The 27,523-nt window shown below is 40.3% G+C and overlaps 2 protein-coding genes across 3 annotated transcripts; one reads left to right on the top strand and one right to left on the bottom strand.

Moving 5' to 3' along the window:
- The first annotated feature begins 6,900 nt into the window (after positions 1-6,900).
- On the top strand, positions 6,901-15,327 carry LOC120560926 (secretory carrier-associated membrane protein 1-like). Of its 2 annotated transcripts, XM_039803817.1 has the most exons (10): positions 6,901-7,156; positions 8,426-8,506; positions 8,732-8,842; positions 9,008-9,019; positions 9,347-9,458; positions 10,395-10,523; positions 11,294-11,453; positions 11,824-11,925; positions 12,012-12,129; positions 12,562-15,327. In XM_039803817.1, exons 1-10 carry the CDS (start codon positions 7,100-7,102, stop codon positions 12,721-12,723), a joined length of 1,044 nt encoding a protein of 347 aa, XP_039659751.1. In that variant the 5' UTR covers positions 6,901-7,099; the 3' UTR covers positions 12,724-15,327. The 2 variants fall into 2 exon arrangements, with proteins under 2 accessions (XP_039659751.1, XP_039659752.1); XM_039803818.1 differs by lacking the exon at positions 9,008-9,019.
- A 441-nt stretch (positions 15,328-15,768) lies between these two features.
- On the bottom strand, positions 15,769-27,381 carry LOC120561182 (LHFPL tetraspan subfamily member 2a protein-like). Its single transcript, XM_039804178.1, has 3 exons — positions 27,247-27,381; positions 19,201-19,909; positions 15,769-17,542 (listed from the first exon to the last, which is right to left on the bottom strand). The coding sequence occupies exons 2-3, from the start codon at positions 19,610-19,612 to the stop codon at positions 17,286-17,288; spliced, it is 669 nt and encodes a 222-aa protein (XP_039660112.1). The 5' UTR covers positions 19,613-19,909; positions 27,247-27,381; the 3' UTR covers positions 15,769-17,285.
- Positions 27,382-27,523: the final 142 nt, after the last annotated feature.

The following is a 27,523-nucleotide window of genomic DNA, read 5'->3' as shown; positions in this document are numbered from 1 at the left end:
CGTTCTTCATAATGAAAAACAATGGGAAGTGAGTCAGGGTTGGAATTGATTTGTTTAACAATGGAAATGAACAAAGTAGGAGGCATGGACCAAAATAGGAGGCATGCTTTCTTAAATGAGAGCTCCGGACCAAGAAATTGCAAGATTGTGGCTGATACAATTTGACAAATGACTTGTACAGCATGATATAGAGCATTTTTTATCAGAATAATTGGTAGATGGATAAAAAAAACGATTTCATGTCCATTACAGGGCAAAAATATCCCTGTGCTGACATACAGGAGGCTGGCCAATAAACTCTGTGCACTTGATTTAAAGCTTGGATTCAATTGTACAATGTAAAAGTTGACTGGCTCAACGGACAAACATTGCTGGGATAAAGCCTAACATCTTGCATGTCCCTCACCTTCCGCTATCTCCGCTTTCTATTATGCAAGGGGACTGTTGCTGCATTCGGGGCTTAGCGCTGGCCTGGACGGTTGTGATTGGTTTTAAGAAATAAAAACAAGCCAGAGCATTTTTCCCTATCCCAGAATAGATAGGCGGTGTAGCTAGACCTTACTCTAGTGCTGACACAGCGCTGTGGAGATAGGTCTGGCAATTCGTGGCTAATGTAAAAGTAATGCATCAGCAACCATTTTAAGATTGTAATTATTAAATCAAAGCATGATATGTAATATAAAATAGTAGCAATAACATTTTTGTTATTCTTCTGATGACCCCATTTGCGTGGTCTGAAAGCCTTTCTCAGCAGAAGACTAATGTTATTAGTTTGCCAAGTTAATGGAATATTACATTATATATTTTTTCCTTTCAACTTAAATCGAATGTTAGCACGTGTGTGTGTGTGTGTGCATGTACGCATCTCCTCAGACGCAGCGTTAATGACAAGAATGTGATGGTAACTGGCTTTTTAACTTCCCAGTGATGAAAAGCCAGTATTAATTTAGGCTACAGATTTCATTTGTTCCGAACAGGAAAAACAATATAAATCACTTTTAGAGTGATTAGAGAGAGGGTTGGATTAATCCAGGCCTGATTAGGGCATTATGCTGGCTTGTTATGGACACACAGGGTGACTGACGGTAATTACTGTCTGTAATAGGAGAGCACACACTCAGTCAAGGCATGAGCCACGGCACAGTGTGTGTGAATTTATGTGTGTGGTTATGTACTGCATGTGTGCACATAGTTTGACTGAAACTAGGGTTGATAATGTTTGCTTTTCACCAATTACATGTTGAAATACGGTATGTAAACTGTTTGCAATCAGAGTACGAGATGAGAGCAGCCTTGTATGAGAGACAGCCGGAGATATCGAGAGAGGTATGCAGAGGGAGAGGTGAAAGAGTCATGGCTTTGTTTATGATTATTGATATCCTTAGACAAACATATTCAGGTGGATAATAAATACAGATGGCATAGGTAAGGCAAATGTTACCTTGTGGAAAATTAGAAAGGGGCTAAATCAGCAAATCGAACCTCAATGTGCACAACATACACCCCTGCACAAACCTATGCACACACACACCTGAGTCTAATCCATACACACAATATAGATAACATCTGACTGGAATTTCTACCTCAATAAAAACTGAAGCACTTAAATTAAGACATATCCTGATTAGTTTTATTCTCTTATCACTTCCGCACAAAAATAAAAGTCAAAAATATATAAATCTAAAGTAATCAGTTTTATTCTTTTCAAGCTGCATTAATACCATAGCTGTCTTAACAGCACTAGAAAGCATAGAGCAGATTCAGCAATGCCTCCGTATGCCAATATTGTCTTTATATGGGGAATTTCCTGCAGGTGCAAAGCTAAATATCTTTTATAGTTTGGAAGCAGACATAAGGCACCCAATGAGATGTGTCCCATTAAAGGCATTGAAAATAAGTATGCATATTTAGCAGAACACTGCACATCTCTCCTCCAACTGCACTTTCCCTCCTCCTAGAGCACTCTGTCTTTCTCCTCCATGCTCCTTTTCTCCCCTCTCCTCCTTTCTTTCTTTATGGTGGCAATTGTTCCTTTTCATCACATCATTGGTTGAAAGAGAACTTTAACACGCCGTTGGCTCTGCAAGAGCTCCACATGATTTGATAGGCTGAGAGCTCCCCCCTTTCGGTCCCTTTGGGCTGTAAAACAACAGTCTAGAAGCTTATTTTATGAGTGCACGCCTCTGCTCTTTGCATGTTTATGTCAAACATTTGGAACAAATGGCATCCATTGGCTGGAACAACACAGATAAATCTAGATAATTCACAGGCAAGAAGAGCAGCACAGGCCACTGAGAAAGTGGCCCACTTGATGGCTGACAAGAGGAGTGCTTGCATTATTCAATTAATACCTGAAAGGGGTATATTTTATGCAGCATTCACTAACGCATCCACTAGTCAATGTGCGCATGGCACGCACAAATACACAAACACACACACCCACATAAACACAGGGACTTGTGTTTGCATCCTGGGAAAAGACTGGACTCCCCTTCCATTTTGCCAAATCAAATATACAGTGAGAGCAAGCTAAAAGGCACTTTCAATCAGCCGCTCTGGGTCTGTCTGTCAATCTGAGAACAACAACAATCTAGCCTACTTGGAGTGGTCTAGTCAACATCCATTCCCCAATAAATTCAATCAGTGATGCTTTGTGTGTGTGCGCGTGTGAGTCGCGTGTTGTATGTTTAAGTCCAAGTGTTTATGAGAGAGGCAGAGCGAAAGACAGAGACTCTTTTTGACAGGGTTGTTTTAGAACAACAAAGGATCATTTTAAAGTGACAACTGAATGTATAGAGGATGTTGAATATTTAAGGAAAAAGATATAGCTAAAATATACATTTTACTTTGAGTCTAATCCTATTCCTCATTCAGTGACAATAGGAAACTCTAGTTCATCAAATAATCTTAGAAAACCAAGTAGCAGAGTTAACAGGCCTGAGCTAATAACATTGATGTGGAGGGCTGCACGCTGGAGTGACTGACTGTTTGAGACCAAAAAGCAGCACTAGCAGGCTCATCATGGACCGGCACTCTCATTATTTGGCCACAAATGGAAATGCAAATCGCTCGCTTTGCTGCGGACGCCTCAAATTTATTAAACTAAAAGGTTTAATTTCCATTTTTCTCTGCATCAGCTTTATTTATAAATGTCGTGCCCTATGAAGACCCTGTTATTTTCTCCCTCTCCTGCAGGCTCTTAACAAATCTGCTCATTAATATGGAAATGGAGAATCAATCGCTTTTCCGGCGACAGAGCACCGTTTCCCTCTGCGGTGTGTAATGTGCTCTGACTGGTCACCAGCACAAACATATTCACATGCATACAGACAACATATATGAAGCTATAGATTACCACATATTTATATAGAGTATCTATTTATATTGCCGTTTACATAGATATAAAGGAATAATGCATTTTACTATATGGTCGTAACATTTGTTCAATGCTGTATTTTCCAGCCCGTTCAGACAACTATTAGACTATTGCCAGAATGGCACCAGATGTTGCAGCATTAATAACCCATAATATCAAGTCCTGCTTAACTAACCTTTTCAGGGCCCTAAAATAACACTCATAGACCTTAATGAGATCTAATTATGCACAAGGTTCTTATTCAGGGCAATATGATGATAATTGCATCTGCGGCTTTTAACACTTGGTCGGTGCAGGCCAGTAAATTGCTTCTCTCTCCCTCTCCGTCTGTCTGTCTGTCTGTCTGTCTGTCTGCCGCTCTGTCTTTTTTTTTTGTCTTCCTACAGTCAACAGTGGGGAGTGAACTATCACACCTATCCACTCTGGTCAGCGACCTAATGAACATTTCTAAATGGCCATGACCAGCTGGTTAAAAGACTAATGTAGCAGCTATTAGCCAAAGCGGTTGTTTCCTCACAGTCATCTGTGGAAAGCAGTATAAGAAAGGCAAGACAGAGTGGGCTAGGACCGACAGGTCCCTGCTTTCACACTATTCTTCTTCATACACACACACACACATATATACAGTACATACGTACACACAAGTTGCCCAGCATGTTTATCTTTCACATTCTGAAGCAAACAAACCATGCGACGTATTCTCAACCCACAGTGCATTAGTGCTTATTAGGGCCTCAAGGTGTGAGTGTACGTGCGTGTGTGTCTTATTAGGAAAATTCAGTTTCACTCAAGGTCTCAGCACTGCGGTTGCAGACCACTGGCCATTGATTATTCATAGAGTCTGTGATTGGGTCCATTAATACAAGATTAGGGAAGGAACCAATGCTCATTTTGTGTGTGTTTGTGTGTGTGTGAGTGTGTTTGTGGACAGCAGTTGAATTGTAATGAATCCACAGTTTGTTTATCTAGAGTCTATCAATGCAAAACATTATATAGGTACAGTACATAAAGCAGAAGGAGCATATTAGCAGAGTATGAAGGTACTTAGTTACTTATTAACACAAAGGCATTAGTATAAGTTAAAGGTATTAGGTGTTAGGCCAATATCAAACCAACACAGTGCCTTTGTTTAAAAGTGAGCAATAGGATTCAAACAATAAAAGGGAATATTTTAACCTCTGTCATTTACCACATACTGTAAGATTTCCACCTAATAGCATTTGTTCGTCAATTGAAACTTAATCTGAGTAAATGGTGCTTAAATGTTTAAATCACATTTACAGGCTGTCAACTGATGTGATGTTCTTCACATGGTCACCCTTTGTTTGAATGAAAATAAATTGATGGCAAATGAGAAAGGATTCTGCTAAACGGGTGAGGAGACCTATTGGATAGTAGCTCCCCCAAGTGGCCATTTTGGGCAACTAACAGAACCTCAAAGCCAATGTGGAAAAACACACACGCACCGCACACAAAGACGCGCACAGACGCGCGCGCGTGCACACACACACACACACACACACACACACACACGATCTGTTACTTCTTATAGGGATGAGTGAAATACAAATGATTTCCAGTAAATTGTCTGGGATTGCTGCTGAGAAAGGGGTCAGTGTTACATATCATGAAATAAGCAGTCTGGATTTGCCTCTCCAGCTCTTTCGCACAGGCAAGAGACCAACTGAGCAGCAGACACAATATTCATCATAATCATTAAGTGGAGAAGATTGCTCTGGTATTTCACCTACATGACCTCAAATAATATGTTGAGTGCATACAGTACAGTATGCATTACATGAACAGTATAATAACTGATGTAAAAATCTGACCAGAATATTGGAATCATTTTCTTTGTTTGATTTTTGTCAAACCTTAAGCCCATTTTGGTGCCTTTTAGTTTCATCTGTGGTTTGGGGTTGGTAAAGTTTGATTCTTTAAAAAAAATGTTCAGAGGGTGTGTCTGAGAAACAAAGATTGAGATGGTAAAAGAAAGACGCAATGAATAAAAATTTAAGTTGACATCTTTTGGATATGGAAAGTATAACAAATTCCATTCACAGCACTACGTATATTGAGTACAGGCACGCAATGATGAAAGAAGTGTTGAGAGCATGTAAAAAAATACTGCATTACAAGTAAAAGTCTTGCATTCAAAAGTTTTCTTAAATATAACCAGAGAAGCATTATGAGCAACATGTGCTTCCCTGTCTGAGTGTATTGTATTTTGGGATTATTATTAAATGGTATACACTCATTTATGCTATGCATATATTTCATATCCAACTCTCAATCTTCAAAGTAACTGCAGTTGTCAAAACATTTTAGTAGAGTAAACAAATGCAATATTCCATCTGAATGGTATAGTACAAGTAAACAGTAGAATAAGAATGGCAATACATAAGTTATGTACAAATACTTTAAAACCTGTACTCAAGGCTGGAACCAACAGGGCAAAGTGGGCAACTGCCAGGGGGTCCAAGACCCTCAGGTTGACCAAAAGCCCCTCAGGTTGAATGTCAGTTGGTTTTTGGCAACTTGCACAAATGCATTTGTTAGAGAATTTGCACCACTAAAAAGGTAAAATATCAACTAAAGTGGATCTTGTGTTATTAAATAATCTTGTAGTGCTGTCCTATAGAGGGGCCCTGTGTTGTGCACATACTAGACAAATCCTTAAATAAAAAGCCTGCTTATATTACCTATTACTTATATTACCACAAACAAACTGACACACAGAAAATGTGGGCAATATATCGATATTGTATCGATATCGTGATATGAGACTAGATATCATCTTAAATTTTGGATATCGTAATATGGCACAACTGTTATCCTGGTTTTAAAGGCTGCATTACAGTAATGTTATGTCATTTTCTGAACTTACTAGACTGTTCCAGCTGTTCTATTATTTGCCTTTACCCACTTAGTCATTATATCCACATTACTGATGATTATTTATCAAAAATCTCATTGTGTAAATATTTTGTGAAAGCACCAATAGTCAACACTACAATATTGTTGCGGTATCGATATCAAGGTATTTGGTCAAAAATATCGTGATATTTCATTTTCTCCATATCGCCCAACCCTAATGTGGGATGAGGCAGTAGTATTTCAGCACATGAGGTTTGGCTGATTTTTGTGTCTGTGGGTAAATAATGAAACTGCCAAGTAGTGCTGTGTGCACTGTACTTGAAAACTTGTGGGCAGTGTAGGTACCTACACCCTTCACAGAAGATGGGAGATGGGGGTGGAGGTCAATCGAGCCCAACATAAAATGTTGCCCTCAGGGCTCACTCACGTTAACCTGGCCATGTCTCAAATGAAAATGATGAGTGAAGAGGGGCTTATTTCTGTAATTTAAATGTAATCATCAGTGTTCGAGTATTAAAAAAAACTATAATTTTATATATGAGACACAAAGGGCAGATGCTCCTCATCTCACAGTACACTGTGCCCTGATGGCTTGGCTACCTGTCCTGGCGTCATGCTGTCCGCGGTGCTGAAACAGTGACGTAGGAAGATGCCGCTCATCACGCATCCTGTCCTGCCATTTTTGTGCTACTGGTGGCTAGCTTGCTAAGCAAGGGGTCTCCATCAGCAGGAGGCGGAGAAGACTGCAGGCAAACAGAGAGAGGCAGTCAAATCAAGAGACTGAACCTTCCCTGGAGAACCGGGGAGCCCTTACACACAGGAAACCGTTATTAGAAAGGCTGTACGATGTCCGATTTTGACAGCAACCCGTTCGCAGACCCGGACTTCAGCAATCCCTTTCAGGTAGCTAGCTAGCTAACGTACGCTTCAAAGCCCAATGAGGCCGGGTCTGCTAACTGTCTTAGCTAGAACGTTTCCGTGGTATACGGCTAGGTACCAGAACGAGATAGCTAATCATCATTCACACTATTTATCTCAACACTGATACATTATGTGGCTGTTCACTTTGTAAAATACGCTGTGAAAGATTAGCTTTGGTGTTTTTTTTTCAACGTTGTAATAACCGTTATGCCAACTAAGAACAAAGACACGATGTTAGCTGGCTAGCTCTGCCCACCGTCAGTAAACATTTGCTGATGGCACCCATAGATGTATGGCTGACACCTTGTAAATAAGTTAGCTAACCGGCTGGTTAGCATTGTGTACCTAGCTACGGTTACATTGTGTGCCTAAGTTACGGTTATTTCTAATTCGCCGGAACGCAGGATATTTAACCGTGTTATTGGAGCGATATTGTCACAGCAGTGCTCTAACATTAATTTAACTTTGCATTAATTCAATACACTGCACATATAAACGTCGCACACGATATTGACAATTAACATGCTCTTGAAACATTGACTTCCTACTCATTTCAGTGTGGAGTGACACAGGAGATAGCTAGATTTCAATTGAAAAATGCTAAAAATTCTGATAGTTATGAATATAGCTACTAGTTTGTTTTTCATAGTAGTGTGCTAGGTGCGCGCGGAAAACTACTTATTTGTGCTACAGTTTTGTACAGAATAGTTAATTCTCCTTTTTAAACTGTCTCACCTTTTACCATGACCAACAGTCTGCTAGTTTTCATCCTAACAGGACACCTGAGTGGGTAATTTAAATGTGGAGTCCCTCCCCTGCAGGTGTGTTAACAGTGGTGGGTGGAGTCTGGGTTGGAATGAAAATCCTACCAACTGTTGGCTCTTCATGGCACATGATGGGCCACTATAGACTACCATAGACTGTCCTGTCATGCAAGCATGTAATTAGTGGCATTTTCCACTTCTCCTACTCCTGATCCCATTCAATAGAGTTGCAAATAACCACAAGATTAAGAAAGACCACTTCACAAAGAATATTGAAAGATTAACATTTTTATTGTGTTGCATGTACATCCTGCTCTCTACATTACCTGTTGTCAACACAACAATAATAACTGATTAGAACATGGAAATGAATAGACCCAGTGAGTGTGTGATCAGCTGGAGTTTTTCATACAAATTATAATTATTTGATTTTGTGGTTGGAATTTTTACCCCCCTGAAACCCTTCATGGTCCTCTCTGTCCTGTAGGATCCTTCGGTGACGCAGGTGACCCGGTCTGCCCCTCCTGGCGGTCTGGAAGAGTACAACCCCTTCACAGACGCCAGAACGGTCAGCTTAACTAGCATCAGCATTGATGAGTGTGTGCATGCATGTGTTTGTGTGCTTCTGAGTCATTAACCTCATTTTACCCACTACCCCCTTTTCTCTTCCTCCACCTCTCAACACAAAGTATTTCACTGACAAAATATGACTGTGGCCTAATTAACGTTTTGATTCAGGGTCTGTCTTTTGATTGCACAAATATTGATATAGTAGGTCTATGCTGGTTTACAGGCGGCCCCTGGGAATGCCCCCAAAGCTACTCCTGCCCCCTCCCAGAACACACAACCTGCCATCATGAAGCCCACAGAAGAGCCACCAGCTTACACACAGCAACAGACTCAGGTACTACACACAAAACATGCATATATATATATATATATATATATATATATATATATATATTAAAAAATAGAATCACATACGTATACAGACACTCTGTCTCTTTGTTTCCGGTTCACATTTACTCTTGTCCTTCATATATGCGTCTGTTTTCTGATGGCCCAACAGCGGCATAATGAGGTACTGTCTTCAATCTGATGTTTTACTTACCCCTTTGTGTCACTGTCTTGATTAGTGTGAATTAATTTAATGTCCTTTCGCCACTTGTAGCTTTCCTCTTATAGTACAGTTTCAGAGCTAGTTTAGTACTAACTAAAGAAGACAAGTGAGTTAACAACAGTAGCTGATTGCTTTTCCAATCATAACCCCTTTTTTCCCCTTTTCAAACTAGCACACCTCTAAGCTTACCTAAGTGGAAAAAACCTTCATTACTTACCCAATTAGATATAATAACCCCTGTCAGATGTTGGATTGTGACTTTTAAGAGCATTTCTGTGTCTGTGTTAGGACCAAGCGCGTGCTCAGGCTGAGTTATTAAGAAGGCAGGAGGAGTTGGAGAAGAAAGCTGCAGAGCTTGATCGCCGGGAGAGAGAGTTACAGTCCCACGGAGCGGCGGGAGGTCAGTCAGTCACTTTATTCACTCACTTAATTCATCAACTTCAGAGTCTGAATGTTTATTACCTTAAAGCTGGATTCATCACCGTGTTAAGACTCGGAAAGTTGATGGGTTACCATGGCAGCTACACCATTTGGTTGTGATGAACCGATCAGCCTTTTTTGTTGAAGCCTACCTTTTTAAAAAGAGCAGCTTGCTTCTTCTTTCTTCATTTAATTTTTTATTGTTACTAGGCAACCATTCCCATTAATTGTCATCACCACCACAGATGCCCCGCCTCTCAATTCTTTCGATTGGACAATAGGAAAAAAAAACACAAAATAGGGGGGAAAACATGAGGCATATAGAGTGGGGGGGGAAATGAGGCGCTCAAGCAATTGAGAATTTTTAGTTTAATTTAAAATAGTGTTATTTTAGATTAGAAAATGATTAAATGAATTAAGTCATGGTTATATCAAGAGTCACAAAACTTGGAATGATTCCATTTCAAATAAATGATTTTTTTTTTTACGAAATACCTCATGTCATAAATGTGACCGCCTCATAGACACACAGCAGTTAACATGTCATGAAACAAATGTGAGCTCCCAGCAGAGCAAAGACAAGTTGTACTATGCAAAATGAAAATTTGAGCTTTTTGCACTACATTGTCAAAAGACAATTGGAGAAACTATGCTAGCATCAGTTTTGAAATAAATAAATGCTAAAGATTCCTAATTAGAGTCATCAAAATATATAGGCCAATTTTAAAGCTATTCAGGACATTTACAATATAATAAAAAGTCACAAACATTTCTCAGTTCACTCAAATTTTTTGTAATTCATAATTTTGTTCTGATTCTTGCACACTCATTTTATATAAGTATTCTTCATAGTATATTCATTTAGTGATACTATACATGGCTTATCATCTAAATACTGTTGCCTTTGTCCACACAGGGCGTAAGAACAACTGGCCTCCCCTGCCGGAGAAGCTCCCCGTTGGCCCATGTTTCTACCATGATATTACAGTGGACATTCCTGTAGAGTTCCAAAAGACCGTCAAGATCATGTACAACCTTTGGATGTGTAAGTGAATCATCTGACACACCCCAAAAAGGACAATATTGTAATATTATCGGCGTCATTTGTTTTAATTATTCCACACACTCCCATCAGACACTGGTTTACAAGACGAACCCACTAGGGCGGACCCCAAATAGTTGAATATTCTATGCTTCGATCAAAGGAGCCCTATTCAACTGCCAATCTCATAGTTGAATCTTCGCAGAGACATAAAGCCCCAGTTCAGACCAAAGATTTGTGACGAGACGAGTTGAAACGTGCAACTACTTGCAACGCGCCGGTCTGTTATGTTCTGAAACCTGCCAGTTTACACCGATGCGGTATGAATGACTCTTTGTGCTTCCGTTCTAACTTACGACTTTTGTAGCTGGAATGTGGATAACGTTAGTGAAACGCATGCTACAGTTGCATTTCTAGTGATGAAACAGCGAAAACCTAATGCCGCTCGCTCTCTTCAGTCACTCTCTAGCTCGCTCGACCACATTACCACGTCGCGGGCGCTCGTTGAAGCTTCAGCCAGCCACCGTCCAATACTCTGCTATTTTGAACAGATGACAGTTTATAACATAAAATAAATCATAAAATGTATTATCATTTTATTTCTATAGTTATGAAATGAGGATCATGCCTTTTTGGCTATATGGAGGTGCTCAATGTCTGATTTTACATAGAACTATCTGATTTTAGTCACTTTGTCATTAAACAAGCTTCATCTGCTCATTTATCACAAGCACATTCGAAAACAAAGAGATATTTTGTTGTTTTTCTACCAGTTCATGCAGGCACGCTCTTTGTGAACATGTTCGGCTGCCTGGCCTGGTTCTGTGTGGATGCATCTCGCGGTGTAGATTTTGGCCTGGCCATGCTATGGTTTCTGCTGTTTACCCCTTGTTCTTTTGTCTGCTGGTACAGACCGCTTTACGGGGCTTTCAGGTAAGCAGATACTTGGAAAATTGCACTGCCTTCTGCAGCATTAGAAAGAACCAGAAACATGTCTCTGTGGACAACCACCGTGTATGAAACTAGTAAAAAGAGGTGGGCAGTTGACTTTAAAAATATTTTGGAGGATTGTAGAAGCTCATTCTTTGTCATATTTTAATTTTTTAACCCTACACTAATTCCCCTATAATACATTTGCTGTATGGGAAGAGAGTACAAAGTGAAGACATGGATAAAGATAGACTTTCACAGAGAAATTCATGTTTAATGAAGGATGAATTAGTGACGGAGTTGTAAAAAATGCCTTTTATTTTATTGTCCAAACTTTGATCTCTCTCTACCTTGTTCTCTGTGTCCACTACAGGAGTGACAGTTCATTCCGCTTCTTTGTCTTCTTCTTCGTCTATATCTGTCAGTTTGGAGTTCACGTTCTACAAACTATTGGCATCACTGGCTGGGGAACATGGTGAGTATTTTGTGCTTTTACTAATTCTGTACCTCCACGAGTGTGTACTAAAGTTCTCTCACATTGTCATTGTTTTGTTTTGCTAGTGGTTGGATCGCAGCTTTAACTGGTCTGAACACCAGTATCCCAGTGGGCATCATCATGTTACTGATTGCAGCTCTGTTCACTGCACTCTCTGTGGGCTCGCTCATTATGTTTAAAAAGGTAACACAATCACAAAGTGCCTCCAAGATGTCAGCACTGATTCCTATGTTTAATAGACTCTACCTGAGTCGCTACAGTAGCATCTGATTATGGGACACAGCCCATTAAAATAAGGTTAAAAACAGGCTAATGACGCAAATGATTTCAACACAAGCACTATTAATTCATGTTTATATTGTTTGAATGGAGATTGGACAGACGTACTCTGACTAACATACTGACCGTGATAGGAAATGTGAGCAGGCACTATCACGGTTGCAAGAATAAACACATTTTAATTCACTACTAATGTTGAGACTAAAGTCAGTGTTGTGATTAGCCAGAAGGTGAAACATCTGCCTGACTGAATCATTCAATGCTGCTAAAGGCCTTTCGGTAGATTTAAGTCACTTGATATGATTCCAACTAACATTTTTTTTCTGCTCTTTCCAGGTGCACGCACTGTATCGTACCACTGGTGCTAGTTTTGAGAAGGCTCAGCAGGAGTTTGCAACTGGGGTCATGTCTAACAAGACCGTTCAGACTGCGGCTGCCAACGCTGCAGCTAATGCTGCATCCAATGCTGCTCGTGGGGCCTTCAAACCTCAGCCATAAACTGACACACCCGCATACATGCACACATGCTCACACATACAAGCATATACAAAAAAAACACCCAAAAGTTAGAGATGCACAACTCTGGCCTTGCAGGCTCTCAGATCAAATTGATTCTATTTATGATTGTTGTTATGCTAAGATTGCCCTGCACTTTGCTTAAAAAGCACAAAGAGCCAGAAATAACAGAGAAGTTAGTCAGATAAAGTAACCAGAGTTGTTCACCTTAACTTTAAATCAAATTTCCGTAAAAGCTATCTGACATCCTTCCTGTCTGCTTTTTAGTCAGATGACTGCTCAGATCCCTTGAAACATCCACTCATCCACTAAGTGACTCAAGGTTTGCTCTGAGTGTGTGTGGGATTTCATTTTGCACTCTCTCACTCTCACTCTTTCGCTTTCCTTGTTCTTCTGTCACCTTGAGGAGATGTTAGATCAGGCAGAGGTTAGGTTAGGTTCTAGCATACTTTTTTTTTTTTTTTGCCATGGTGATGACCTCCAAACAGCTTCCTGCCTGGTTAATACAGTTTAGAGTTATGAAAAGTGATAATCTGATCATGGTGTTTTGCGCATAGTTCTGTTTTTTTGTTCACATACCGAAAGTACAGCGTATGTTGGCTGGGCCTATGTGTGAATATGTACTTCAGAATTGTGGCTCTGACTTATTTGACTTTTTTTTTTTTTAATCCAGCGCTTCGTCATTGAACTCTGAAAGGTCAGTTGTACCTTGTCTTAAATATGTGCTTCTATTCTGAGACAAATACCATCTTGGTAATTCATATAAGTAGAATATGTTGGTATGTTCTTATTTAAGGACCTGCCTGCAGCCCTCAGCAGTGCTCTAATGACACCTGTCAGTTGAACAATTATGGCCACTTTGTGTGCTACTTTGATTGGCAATGTGGGCTGGGTCTGTGGCTTTGACAGCATGATAACCACATGCATGTTTAGCACACTCAAGGTAGCGGTCATTCTGTTACAGGTCACCAGTTCTCACCTCAAACCTAAAAGAGGTTCAGTCAGATGCTTTAATGGCCTGGTGCACTAAAGGGGAAAAACATGAGACATTTTCATATTTTCATTATGTATGTATGACATTAACAGACTGCCATGTGGCTCCATCTCAGTTGTTTTTGTAGCCCTTTACACTTAGTTAAAAACTAACGCTGCTAGTAATCTGAGAGCCGCCGGGTCGTGGCCTCCTGCTGTCATGTTTTCTGTTGAAAAGGACACGTAACATTCATTCATAGAGTGACCTGCCTTTTCTTACAGAAGATGACCTGTGGTAAAGCTATGTTTTTTTCTATAGATTAACCTGCATACATAAACAAGTAAAAACATTGATACTGTGTATATTTACACAACATAGACTAACAGTGCGTTTTCATTTTTACAGACGAAGTCAGTCCATTTGTTTATCCTCTGTCAGTATTGGATTGCTGACATTAGACCTTTCATAGGCAAAATGAACGTTAAGATAACAGAGGATTGGACTCAATGCCCATTCAGTGATATCACTAAGAAGCATTTATTTATATACAATAATAACAGTGTTATTTAGAACTAAATTTTACAGACTACTGTCACTGAAGTGAAATATGGACGTGGGTTACGGTACATTTGTGTCTACATTAGCACCTCTTATAGTGGTGGCGAGTGTCTGAAGATGTGAATGATAGATGACTGATGGCTGGTATTGCTGTTATTACAAATGTATGGACTGAACATCATAGTGGATTAAATACTCCTGTGACTGTTACAAAGTTAAAGATCAATAATTGGTTGTGGAATAAGCCTACATCTCGACAATATTGTTTTTATTTCGAAATACTTGTTTTAAATTCATTGCACATTTCTTGTTTTACGTTGTATTGCAAAAGACAAAAATGTTTTTATTTATGGTGTAAGTTATGGTTTAAGTTGTTTGCATTTCAGTTTTGTTTGGTTTAATTTCACATTATATATTATGTTTGTGTGCTTTTGTAATGACATGATCATAGCATCAGCTAGATTTAAAAGTGTTCAATGACTTTGCAACTTGACCCTGCAAGAGGTGTGCATGTGTGGATGGGGATGTGTGTAGGATTGGTATGAAAGGCAAATAAAATCTCCCTCAAGTGTTATTCTATGTCCTGAAAAGCTGTGAGAAATCTACCAAATGTCCATATGGATTTGTTTTTAAATCTTTGTTTGTGATGTGCTCCCTTGACATGTTTTACTTTAAGATATTACACAAGTTTTCTTTGCTACAAACACCAACATGATTTCCATGATACTGTTAACAGTTGTTATTTGAAGCCATGCCACAGTGGGTCATTTCTTGATGTATTTGGGTGTGCTGGTCGGCAGTACAGAACGATGTATTTGAAGTTTTCTGACACAAAACTGTGTTTTTGACGTGTGAACATGTTATTTCACTGAATCAGAGAAGAAACTCATTAAAAAGGGACACCTGTATATTTTGTAAAGTTAATAAATTTGATCCCCCATTAACAATCACATGTAAAAAGAAAACAATGCACTCTTGTCTGGCCTTTGTTGCATGTGGAATAGTTTGAGTTTTGTATATTTATGGTATTAACATGAAATAAAATTTGAAAGAAATATTGGTTTACTTATTTTCAGAAAGTTACATAACTTTTATCTGTGTACATTATTGTAAAAAAATACTTTTTCACCAAATATTTGCTTAGGATCAGTGGAATAAGCCAGTCTTATAAACCAGCCTTGTAAACCTTTAAAATGAAGCCATGTCTCCTCATGACCCATTCTCAGTTTTTGTCCATACAGGATTTGTGAGTAGTTCAACCAAAAGGTTGATGTTCCCTGGTCAAACTCTTACATTTAACCAGGTTTAAGAGGATTGACAAAGTAAACCCCTCAAATTATTTTGCAACCCTGGTTGAGAAGCACTGGTATGAGCTACTGTTCTGTATTGTCTTCTTTCCATCTCTAGGTGTCAGTGTTTCCTCAGGAAGTTTGGTTTTACCAGGAAAGAAACATGAAAAAAGGAACTTTGTGAAAGAAAGGTTTTACAAACGTATCACCGATAGAATTAATAAAAAAGGCCTGGTTTATTTGAGTACAAAATACAGAGACAATCTCTCCTAACACTTAACCTCTCACACATGCAGTATCATACAATGTGCCACGGATGCTGTTACTCTTTTGTTAATGTAACAAAAACAGCAGACAGTCAACATATTAATTTAAGCACAGACAGTTTAGAAATGTCTCATCCTCTCTGTCCACTCACTCTCACAGCAAAAACACTATAGTTGAATTATTGCACATCTCATCTACAATGAATAAAAGCAATCCCATGATGTTACATTTACTGCAACTTAATGAAGCATGGTTGGGAAAATGAAAACACGTGAACAGAATATGAAGCAATGTGAAATGAATTAAGGACAAAGTGCAAAAGACAACATCAGGTTATTTTCAAAAGTACCAAACAAACAAAGAGGTCTCTCTTAATAAATGGTCACACTAATTACCCATTTCATCTAGCAAAGACTCCACAGACACCTTTTGAATTTTTAATCAACTCGTTTGTGTCTTGGATATCTTTACAAAGCCAGATTGTGTCTTTATGGTGTGTCAGGTAACCCATGAAAAGCTCTGGTGCAGCCTGCTTTATCTGGCTGTGAGCAAACATCCCCTCAAAGTTCGGACCAGTGAAACATATGGCAAATCTCTGTTCCTTTTCAGCTCTGTTCACACACTCCGCTAGTTAATAAGCTGCAAGAGACCCACACACAATCTAACAGGGGAAACTCCCTTTAAAGTGAACTATCCCTTAAGTGGCACATGTAAAGTTAGCTAGAGAGTCGTGCTGTCCTGCTGTGCCATACAATCAGAGCACATGGACATTTAGAGAACCTCAACAGTTTGTGTGACACACACACACACACACACACACACACACACACACACACACACACACACACACACACACACACACACACACACACACACACACACACACACACACACACACACACACACACACACACACACACACACACACACACACACACACACACACACACACACACACACACACACACACCTGCTTGTGTTCAGTGGTTTGTTGAGGTTTGCAGGTGAACCATGTGAAGGAACATTATAATGACGTTACAAACATACACACTGTTTGACTGGCAGTGTTTAACCTGTCTACAATAACGCTAACAACACATCCACTACCAATTTCTTTAACTAATCTCCTGCTTTTACAGTACAGTGGTTTGTTTAAGGAAATATATTTTACAAAAATAAACTGTATCTTGGTCAAAAACATTGGTTAAGACTACATGTAATGCTGCTGTAGCCTTTTTGGCAGTTTTATCAATCATCATTTAGGCATGAACACCATGCCTTACGATTTAGAAAGTGGTTACCGAGGCTTCTATCTTCTTAACAACCAGCTGATTATTTTTATGAAGAAAATCACTCAACACAATGTCTGTCCTCCCTCCACTGAGATCTATAAGTGGCCATATCAGAGACATTACATCAAGGATGATTTCCTGGAGTTTCCCAACGTTTCTGAAGGCTCAGAGCAGGCAGATCAGACTCTTTCCCTCTTCAATCTCCTCCTGAACCTTATCGCTGGAGGTGGCAATCTCAGCCTGTGCAGACAAAACGGCACACAGAAAGGATCCCAAAGTTCCTCCTATCGCTGCGTAGAACGCCCAGCCGAGTGAACACAGAGCCGGCCTAAAGGGCAAGGTCTCAGCGCCACAGTAGCTGATCACCTTCTCTGAACCCCAACCGGCAGGGTACAGCATGAGGCCCACCATCAGCAACAGGCCTGGAGGGAGAGCAGATAATGAGAGGGAGGGTTTAGTCACATACACAGAAATATCGGGGCTGGAAGCACAAACAGATCACAGTGCAGCTGGGACCATGGTGACTCAGCTATGGTGAATAATACGTGTATTTTCCAGCTGACAAGCATTTGATTTGTGATGAAAGCAAAGACCCCATTTGACCGCTTCCATAGTGATGTCACATAATGATAGATTACCTACTCGACAGACCTGTCGAGCCAAACACACCTGAAGGAGCTCATTGTTATAGAATAATGCAAAAAGACTTTGAGAGGTTTGGTTGGAATATCCAACCTCCAACTAGGGAAAAAGTTCAATGGAATGCCACTAGATGTTGCAAACTTGAAAACTCAGATGTTTCAACTTGTAAATTCAATAGTGACACAGAAATTCCCTTAAGGCTATGGCATGGTTATAAAACATACAATAGGTTTGCATGGACACGTAACCATTACAAACTCTTCATCACAGATCCCAGATTATTACCATTAGCTTTGGTAGCAAGTGAGAAGCTGTTCAGCTTCTTGTGTTTGTCCATGGTTCTTCCCTGCTTCCCTGAGTGTGCTTATTCTGTGGAAACTTCCAATTTCCTTCCTTTTTTACTGGCAACTTTAAACGTGTGAACCCAGAGGACGCATAAATTTGTATAAATGTTTATATTTCATATTTTGTGGGGGCATGCAATATACATATACACACACACACACACACACATATATATATATATATACACATATATATATATATACACATACATATATATATATATATACATATATACATATATATATATATATATAAACATATATATATATATACATATATATATATACATATATATATATACATATATATATACATATACATATATATATATACATATATATATACATATACATATATATATATATACACATATATACATATATACATATATATAAAATATATACATACATACACACATATATATCTCATGATCAACACTACACATTTTTGCAAACAAAAAGAAAAAAGGGGCAAACTATTTGATCTTTTGTTTCTCACACTCACACACACACACACACACACACACACACACACACACACACACACACACACACACACACACACACACACACACACACACACACACACACACACACACACACACACACACACACACACACACACACACACACACACACACACACACACACACACACACACACACACGACAATAAAGTTCTGGACCTCTTTATTGTCCCTTGTGTTTTCACAGTCCACCAGCCTTTACTAGGAGAGAGACAGGCATTCAATGCCTGATATTAATATATATTAAAAAAATAAGAAATAACGAACTAGAAAATTAAATCATGTGAATTTTGAGTTCAAGTTTTATAAGTTTAGTCAAGTGTACATTATGTATGATTAAGATACACTACTGTGCTAGGGGATGTAGGGTTTGATTTCAATTGGGGATCTTTGTTACATGTCAGCTCTCTCACTCTCTTCCAGTGTTTCCTATCTTTCTCAAAAGCTTAAATAAAATACATTCTAACTTGAGCGGAACTGATTCCTGAGAGCAAAGTTTGTGTGAAAGATCTGGACACAGAACTACTTTTTCTGTGTCAGATGTGTTAAACACAGACAGATATCTCACCTGCGATAGCCTGGAGCAGTCCACAGATGTTGAATATGCTCTTCTTCAGGATGCTCTGGAAGCACAGGCTGAAGATGGAGATACAGGCTACTCCTCCTAGCACTAACACCCCTGCTGCCAGAAACAACATGGCAGCCTGCCAGAAGCCACTGGCCACTTCTCCAAATGTCCCAGCGTAGGGCCCGCAGCTCACCCCTACTCCCCGGGCCCCGACACGAAGGCAGCGGCTGTAGAGGCCGAGAGACGGCCGGTACTCCCCGGAGTCCACTCCCGCCCCGCTCGCACTGGAGTCCGACCGGGGGAATCCCAGAAGCCAATCAGGGCTCATGAAGGCAATGAGCTCAGCAAAGGCCACTACAATACTGAGTAGTGTCCAGAGCATGGAGCGGCATGTTACAATAACATGGCACATGGTGTTAACTCTTTCTTAGAAGGTAACAACCAATACAAATAAAAAATTAAATAAAAAATATAAAGCCCTTCAAAAGGGACAGAGCACTGATACTGGAGAGTTTAAATTCCTTTCCTTACAAAGAGAAAGGTCCAGTAGATTCCCTGTTCTGATCTTATCCTCTCTGAGCAGATGTTTTCCCTTCTCTCACAATACTTTCTTCTTTGCTTTTCCCTCTTCTTCTTCTCTGGTCATCCCTAACAGCTACAATGCACCGAAGCAGCTTCCCTCAGCCATGGTACCATCTGAAAAGCACACCTACAAACACAGAGACATAAGAAGGTCAGAGACACAGAATCTGTATACATATGACGTGGAAGTAACGGACACTCTGTACAAGGGGGAAAGGGGGAGAAAAGAGGGACTCGGTGTAAGAAGGATGAACGGGGACTGGTTTCTCATCCACTATGAATCATCAAGCTCCCTTGTGTTTGCCCCACAGGATGTCTAATGTGTACCATTGTCATCAAATAGACCCAAGATCTTCCCACAGAGTGCTACTTCACATTCACTAAAAGACAGCTGTGAGTGTAGCATGAGCAACACATCCAGATGTCTGTTGGAACAGTCAAGATGAATCACACACACACACAAAACTTCAGGTTTATACCGTCGTCATTTTACTCACAATAACTGGGCCTTTGTGTGATTGATTTTATCTGCAAAATGACAGAAGCCTTGTGTGTTTTGCCACAGAGCAGCTGTCAACACAGATCAGCGCAGAGCTCTGTTGCAGCATGCTGCGCGCATTCTTACAGTAACACAGTGTAACATGCCAGATCCTCACTGCTGTCAAGAACACACATGACATCAACTGGAACTCCATCATTCAGTTCACTATTCAAATTACAGACTGAATAAAAATGTAATTTCTTTGTTCTTTATTCAACAGAAATCAAAACCTGATTACAAATAACTTGTAACAGATGACATTTTTAGAGCTCTCAGTCCTGCGTGTCTGTGTGTGTGTGTGTGTGTGTGTGTGTGTGTGTGTGTGTGTGTGTGTGTGTGTGTGTGTGTGTGTGTGTGTGTGTGTGTGTGTGTGTGTGTGTGTGTGTGTGTGTGTGTGTGTGTGTGTGTATGTATAGGTCCCAATCAAAGTGATTGTGATACTGTTGCTATGTTATGATTAAGTTGCCGTGAACACACTGGCCTCGGCACAGCCGTGGTCTCATGGGAGCAAGGAGGTTTTCTCAGAAGCCCTCTGATGTCATCATCCAGCATTATGATACACACAGGAAAATATGTGGGATCTAGTTTAAACACAGCGTAGTCGACTCTGCTGTCTTGGTGGATCTCACCGGTATAGTCAGTGATCCCCCAGAAAAGGTTTTGAGAAGTTAAATAGGTCTATTCACACAAATTATAAAAATATTTTAACTTTTCTCGCCCTAATTCTTACTGAATGTGTCATTTTGTTGGTGATGAAAAGTTCAGCACAAAAACATTCATTAAGAGTTACAAGTCAGTCGGATGCCCTGAGGAGAATAAGGATGGTTAAGGTTATACATAACCTCCCCGCCAGCTTCCATTCAGGGTGGTTAATCATCCCACTACATCTTTAGGGAATGAACAAACGATCTGAGTCAGCGCAAGGCAAAAACACTTCAGCCACAAAAGAGCATTATCTCATGCGGCTAAAAAGGCTGACTGATTCATCTGAGGTCGGGGTCGAGTAGAAACCAACTGAACTGGGTCACAATAACAAAGTCACAGGCATGACATGAACATCTGAAGAGCGCAGGTAAGAGATTTGAAACACTTAAGATGCGGGTGTAATTCAGTTAGGCAGGATTCGGTCGTGTCTGACGTTCATGGTTGTGTTTGTAGTTGTGTTGTGTAGTTCGGCAGTAGTTGCAACAGGTTTGTTGTGCTCAGGTTTGTTTGGTCTTGAGTTTGAAAGTGATGCCTATCTGTAACATTCCCAGTCAAGTTCATCTCATTCCATCTACTTAGTTTGTGCAGAATTTCAGGGGCATGTATCGATGATCTGTCAACCTATCTTCTTTCAATCTAAACCGTCACACAGGTTTCTGCAGAAAATAAGAAAAAAAAAATGTCTAAGGGAAACATGCTTGCATTTATTCTACTTCCAGAGAATTACAGCAACAAGGAAAAGTACAATATAATCAGGTACAGTATTTTAAGTGTGTTTATGTATTTCAGAATGGTTTGGGGTGTGCCCCATTCTATCACAGTCCTTGAGTTTATTCCAGGCCTCCTGACACAAAACCATGGCTCTCCTTATTGTGATCACAGTTTCCATTCTGCATTCGTTAACAATGGTTTCACACAACAGCACTCACTTAGCCTGACTCACCATACAGACACAGTGTTTGAGCACTATGTATTGCAACGATGACAATAAAGAAATGTAGTTTTTTCAGTGTGTGCACCCTGAATAAACATATGTGTGTAGGGGTATGTGTGTACAGTAAATGTGCATGTTTGTTTGAATGAGTTTATTATTTTCAGCCATCCAGGCTACAGTTTTTGTTTCTCCATGGAGCCCTCTGTTTACAGCTGATTATAGTCCATCTAGGCCAGGCATGGTGCTGTCTGTTGAGACTACAAAGCCCTCAAATTAGCAGCTCTGCCTCTTTAAACTACAGGGATGGAGCCTAAACATGCCTTGTCGAGGCAGTCAGCAGGCACCTTGTGTGATCTCCCCCAGTTCTTACAGGAAATCTCTTCATTCAAAACCTGAAGGGACTTTTTATAGTGGGGTAAAGAGCACAGCATTTTGAGGAAGTACGTCATGTACATATGTACATTTACATTTCATGTACATTTACATTAATGATTCTAACACCCACAATGACCCCTTTAAACATCTTTATTTGATACTAAAAGGATTATCAGTACTGTTCAAATGCTACCTATTGGCTGATAATTAAAAACACCTAATATGTCTTTAGCACTAGATTATTAATGCTCCAATCATTTGCATTTGATATTGTAATCTGCACACCATGTGTTAAAGTGTGCATGCTGCAGTGTCATTTAGCGAGCACAAAGGTCACTACATTCTGAAACTGATGAATACTTTCCGCTTGTTTGCTGGTTGTTGAACAGACTTCTGGGAAAGTACTATAACAACACTTCCTTGAGAAGGTCAAGATGTTCTGCGTGTTTATGTGAGCTCTGAAGGAGGAGCCATTTACACTTCACGGCACATCAGACACTCACTTATAACTTATTCATAACCAGGCGATCAAGGCACTGTGGGTGAGAGGTCTCAGCCTCCCAGTTACTTTTGATAGATATCTATCTTCAAACTGTCAGATCTTTGTTACTGCAGCTCTGCGTGTGCCTGTGGAGTCACAGTCATAGATATGCATCATCACAACCAACACCGATAGATCATGGAGTCTTATGCTTCTTTCATGAATCCTCCATGATGCTGAGTTTTACTGATGATACAGTAGATATGCTACAAGATGAAAGCAGTAATGTGATTCTGCATCTGATCTGGACCTGTTCATTCCCACACCGCTGCCCTGGCCTGACAGAAACCAAGCCTGCCACACAGGATTATATGCATGTAGTAAAGGCCTGAAGCCAACTTACACAGTTTTCCAATCCTTCATTCAGCAAGCCAACATGAACAGTCTCTGTGCTGCTATGAGACAAACTTTCTCTCATGGAATTTACAAAAATATACAACCCACAGGTCAACAGCCTGTTTGGCTGTGAAAACCAGTTGGCCAAGCAGCTTGAATGCTCAATAAAAAAATTCTACTAATGAAGCGCAATATTGGTTTGAGCCGAGCCCTTTCAACGCCCCAGACGAAGCAGTGGATACGAGGCATATGTGGGTCAGTCAGTTGGCCGTTAATTAAAAGGAGCCCGCTGAGTAGTAAATCTAGAGTAATTGGTCTGAGATATGAGCAAAGGCTCTGGTAGCATGCCAAAGTGCTGAGGTAATGAGTGCTGGCCACTGTAGTCTGCTTTAGAGAGTGAAAGTGAATGAGGACTGAAGGCGGGTGGTTGAGAGATCCAAAGCACATCATAGTTGAACCAGACTGTTCTATAAAGAAGTTAGACAGAACTGTCAGAGTTCGCATCTATTTACATAAATACAACAATTGTGAAAGATGATGGAAACACTTTTTTTTTTTTTTTGTCCCTGTTTAGGAAAGCGTATTTGAGCTGTTGGATCACCCACCCAGATCAGATCCCCCCCAGTTGATCTGGGCTGGGAGGACTCCATTAGCTCATTTTTTCTTAACACACAGATCCTGAACCAGAAACCTCAAACCAAGGCAATCTGTTCCCTAAGCTGCTGCGCCTGGTCATGCATCTGGACCAGCCAGGAGGAAGGCCCTCCGACCAAAACCACATAAGAGGCTGCTTCACCATCGTCAGGGCTACACACAACTACTCAAAAAAGATGTGGACAGTGAGGGAATCACAGGCCACTGATGAGGGTATAATCCCCCTCTGTATTTCCAAGAATCAGGAAAATACAAAAAAAAAACAAAAAAAACAAGAGATGTGAAACTAGTATGATCCCAGTCAGGGTTGGGCAGGACCAAACATATCCCTCGTTCATAAAAGAATGCGGTTGAGCTCCAGGTAAAGTGAGGGAGAATGAAGCAATGTAGCTTGAATACTGAGCATACACCTCCCACATATCTAGGAAATATCACACCCTAAACTCACTTTTTCAATCAATCAATTGCTTATTTATTTTTAAGTAAGGCATAATTCTTCATCAAGTTTCTGTTGGCGATGATGTAAGGACAGCAGGCAAGCCGTAACATAGCTGAAATAGAAACACCCATGCCCTTCAGCGATGCCCCTTAAAATTCTCATTTATATCTACTGAACAACAGATCAACACCCAGCTCCTCTTTGCTCCCTGCAGTGTGCAAAGCAGATTTGTGAACTTGTGAAACCCGAACCGTGACTACTATCATATTTGAAATGTCAAACCTTTGAGCAAAACCATAACTAACCAAACCTAAAATAAGAGAACTTGCACACAAAACTAATGAGTTGTACATTATGGCTGCCTTTGATTGTCACACCTAAATCTGTAGCCGTAACAGCCACCTGCTTTCCCAGCATGCTACAAAAAGAGGAAACAGTAAGTCATGCCAAATACACAAAGCACCAAAGCGACACAAAGATGAGTTCAGCTTCTTTAGTTTACATGAAGCTTTCTCAATCCTCCCAGACATTATGAAACAACCCGAGCTGCTCTCTTCAAGAACTCATTCTTGCTAACCATAACCATGTGAGCCACTGCTTTGGTAGCCCTCCATAAACAGTGAATGAAAAAGTTGCAAGAGGAGAAAATGTTTCCCATGGATAGGCATTTACCACAACTTGTGTCTGATGACTTCAGCCAGTAAGTGATGGCAGCCATCAAAAGCATGTTTAGTGCTCCAGAGTTAGTTTAGATTTATTTTACAGACCCAGATTAAACACTGTAAAACAATTCAAGCTGTAAGAAGCCATTAAATGTTGTTCCCCGACTGTATATGGAATGAAGACATGCCAGCAGTTCTAGCTTTCAAATACAACCAGGGGGCCTGAGGTTTCGATGACAATAAGAGGCCATAGAAATGTAAACAACAAGTCAACAGGGAAAAGCCCTCCAACAGTGTACTTAAACAATACAGCCCACTTTACTGACGCACAAACAAAAAACAAATACACACCCATAAACTGTGAAAAGGTGCCAGCCTTTGCTCACTCGTCCAGGTTATAATTGCATCAAAAACGCATGACTTCCCCAAAGGAAAGTATCAGCCAAGCCCGTTTGTGCGCATGTTTTTGTGAGTGTATGTGCCAGAAAGCCTGAATAAAATCAGCCCACTTCATGTGCCACTCAACTCAAACAAAGGCTGCACAAAGACGTGCCGACACCGGCCCCCTCACTCACTCTTCAGCTCTCAAAGACGTGCCACCGTTGGCCCAGAATGCACTCCCTCATTCTCAAAGACAGGCCGCTGTGGCCCCTAACCTATTCAATCTGTGCAACACCCCAGCCCCTCACTCCCTGCGCCAACTCTGTAGTGGCCCCACAGTTTCTGACGCACAAAGCCCCTCAGTGACCCTCACATTTCACTTACACAAAGACAGGAATGACATGGCCTTACTCTACCCCTCCTCATTTCTTCTGCTCTCTGTTACAGAGATGATGGATGTATACCACAAACTTTGTTCTTGTTCTTAAGAACTCCAGACTGTCCCTTTTACAGTGATGTTTGGACCACATAGGTGTTTTTGGCATGTTTACTTATAACTAATAGTTGCTTATACTTCATATTACTTCTTAAATTATAACAGTTTTTAGATTGGTTTAGATATCGACCTTCCAGGTTTCCATTAATAACCCTACAATATGAAAACTTTGTGATATAGGTAATCCATCACAACAAACACTTTGTCAATGCTATGCTATGCAGATGAGGCAGAGTTACCCATTTCTCTAGTGTCTGGTATAAACCTCAATAAATCAATTCGACATATAGCTACAAGAAGCACAGCTTGTTTTTTCACTACTGAAAAATATCTCCTTTTGCTACCATCACATTACTCCATCCAGTGACACGTAACAAGTTTGCACTTGTTGGCTGAGGGTTGTCAAAACCCATTGTAGGAAAAGAAGGCAGGTTAGGGCAATCACACTAAATAAACATAAAATAAATCCTGGAATTTGTTGGACATTAAAAAGCTGATTTGTAACAGTGTAAACGTTTTTGAGTGCTTTCTGAAAGATAGTAGTGATTCCCTCCTACCATCATTTCACTATAGTTTGTCCTTGAACTCTAGCTAGAATAAACACTGAACGTTTTCCTTGTTTTGTTTAGTTTATGATGTAGCATCACTTCCCCTTTCAGTGCAGTGTGTATCAGGCAGACAGCTCCATGGGTGGCTCTCCTCCCTGCACTTCAAGGACATGGGCTTGTGGTGAAAAGAAAAAAATTGAGAGCAAAAGGGCTGCTGCATGGACATGCATGAAATAAAAACAATTTTAAAAAAGTGCTGTGTAATAAGTAGTTAGGCTTCTCATGGAGGTGCCTTCTCTAATAGGCACTGTGCTGTAATATCCAACTGCTGCCAGATGTTGCACCTGAACACAAAGTTGCAACTGTAGATATCTCACTTTCACCCAATCCACATCCCTAAAAAAAAAGTTTAAATACCATTCAAATTGTCTTCAGGTGGCCATTTCAGAGTCAGTGAAGCATGCAAACTCCAACTCCTTAATAACAGCTGGGAATAAACAGTTATGTAATTAAAAGCTTGATACTGAGAAAATAGATTAAAGGGGCTTTTACTGACAGCTTGAGGAACTAAGCAGTAAGATTTTGTGCAGTGTGCGCGCGCGCGCGTGTGTGTGTGTGTGTGTGTGTGTGTGTGTGTGTGTGTGTGTGTGTGTGTGTGTGTGTGTGTGTGTGTGTGTGTGTGTGTGTGTGTGTGTGTGTGTGTGTGTGTGTGTAAATCAATCCAGGAACAACAGTTTCATTAATGACACTTTCAGCAACATGAGTCATATCTGCCAGCCAAAGAGGACATCTGTGGAATCAGTGCCTAAAACAGCTACATTATGTTTTGTTGTCGCATTGTCTTCTACTCACGGGAAGTCAACGTGGAGAGATTTTGCAGGCGCAAAGGTGAAGAAGCTGTCCCTGTCCTTTGTTTTGAAACGCTGGTTCTCTTCCCGGTGCAGCCCAAACGCTCATTCACTTGAGTCTCCTTTCTTCAGGACGTTATTCTCTCCACTCACATAAAGCCAGCCCACTATCATCTGACGTCGACCTTTCTCCTCTTCCCTCCTCCCGCCCCCTTTTCCCTTCCCCCACTCCGTTTGTCAGAGAGAAAGAAGAAGAGTTGATGTGAAAGATGATGATGAGT

This window comes from Perca fluviatilis, chromosome 6 (assembly GCF_010015445.1).
Source record: "Perca fluviatilis chromosome 6, GENO_Pfluv_1.0, whole genome shotgun sequence".
In the NCBI taxonomy this organism is placed as follows: domain Eukaryota; kingdom Metazoa; phylum Chordata; class Actinopteri; order Perciformes; family Percidae; genus Perca; species Perca fluviatilis.
This window is presented reverse-complemented; position numbering and strand designations above follow the sequence as displayed.

Excerpts from the sequence above, each read along its gene's own strand:
- LOC120560926 (XM_039803817.1), top strand. The coding sequence starts at position 7,100 with ATGTCCGATTTTGACAGCAACCCGTTCGCAGACCCGGACTTCAGCAAT. Across the intron at positions 11,454-11,823 it reads CCGCTTTACGGGGCTTTCAG|GAGTGACAGTTCATTCCGCT; the intron begins GTAAGCAGATAC and ends TGTCCACTACAG. Across the intron at positions 12,130-12,561 it reads CGCTCATTATGTTTAAAAAG|GTGCACGCACTGTATCGTAC; the intron begins GTAACACAATCA and ends TGCTCTTTCCAG.
- LOC120561182 (XM_039804178.1), bottom strand. The coding sequence starts at position 19,612 with ATGTGCCATGTTATTGTAACATGCCGCTCCATGCTCTGGACACTACTC. Across the intron at positions 17,543-19,200 it reads ACTGCTCCAGGCTATCGCAG|GCCTGTTGCTGATGGTGGGC; the intron begins GTGAGATATCTG and ends CTCTCCCTCCAG.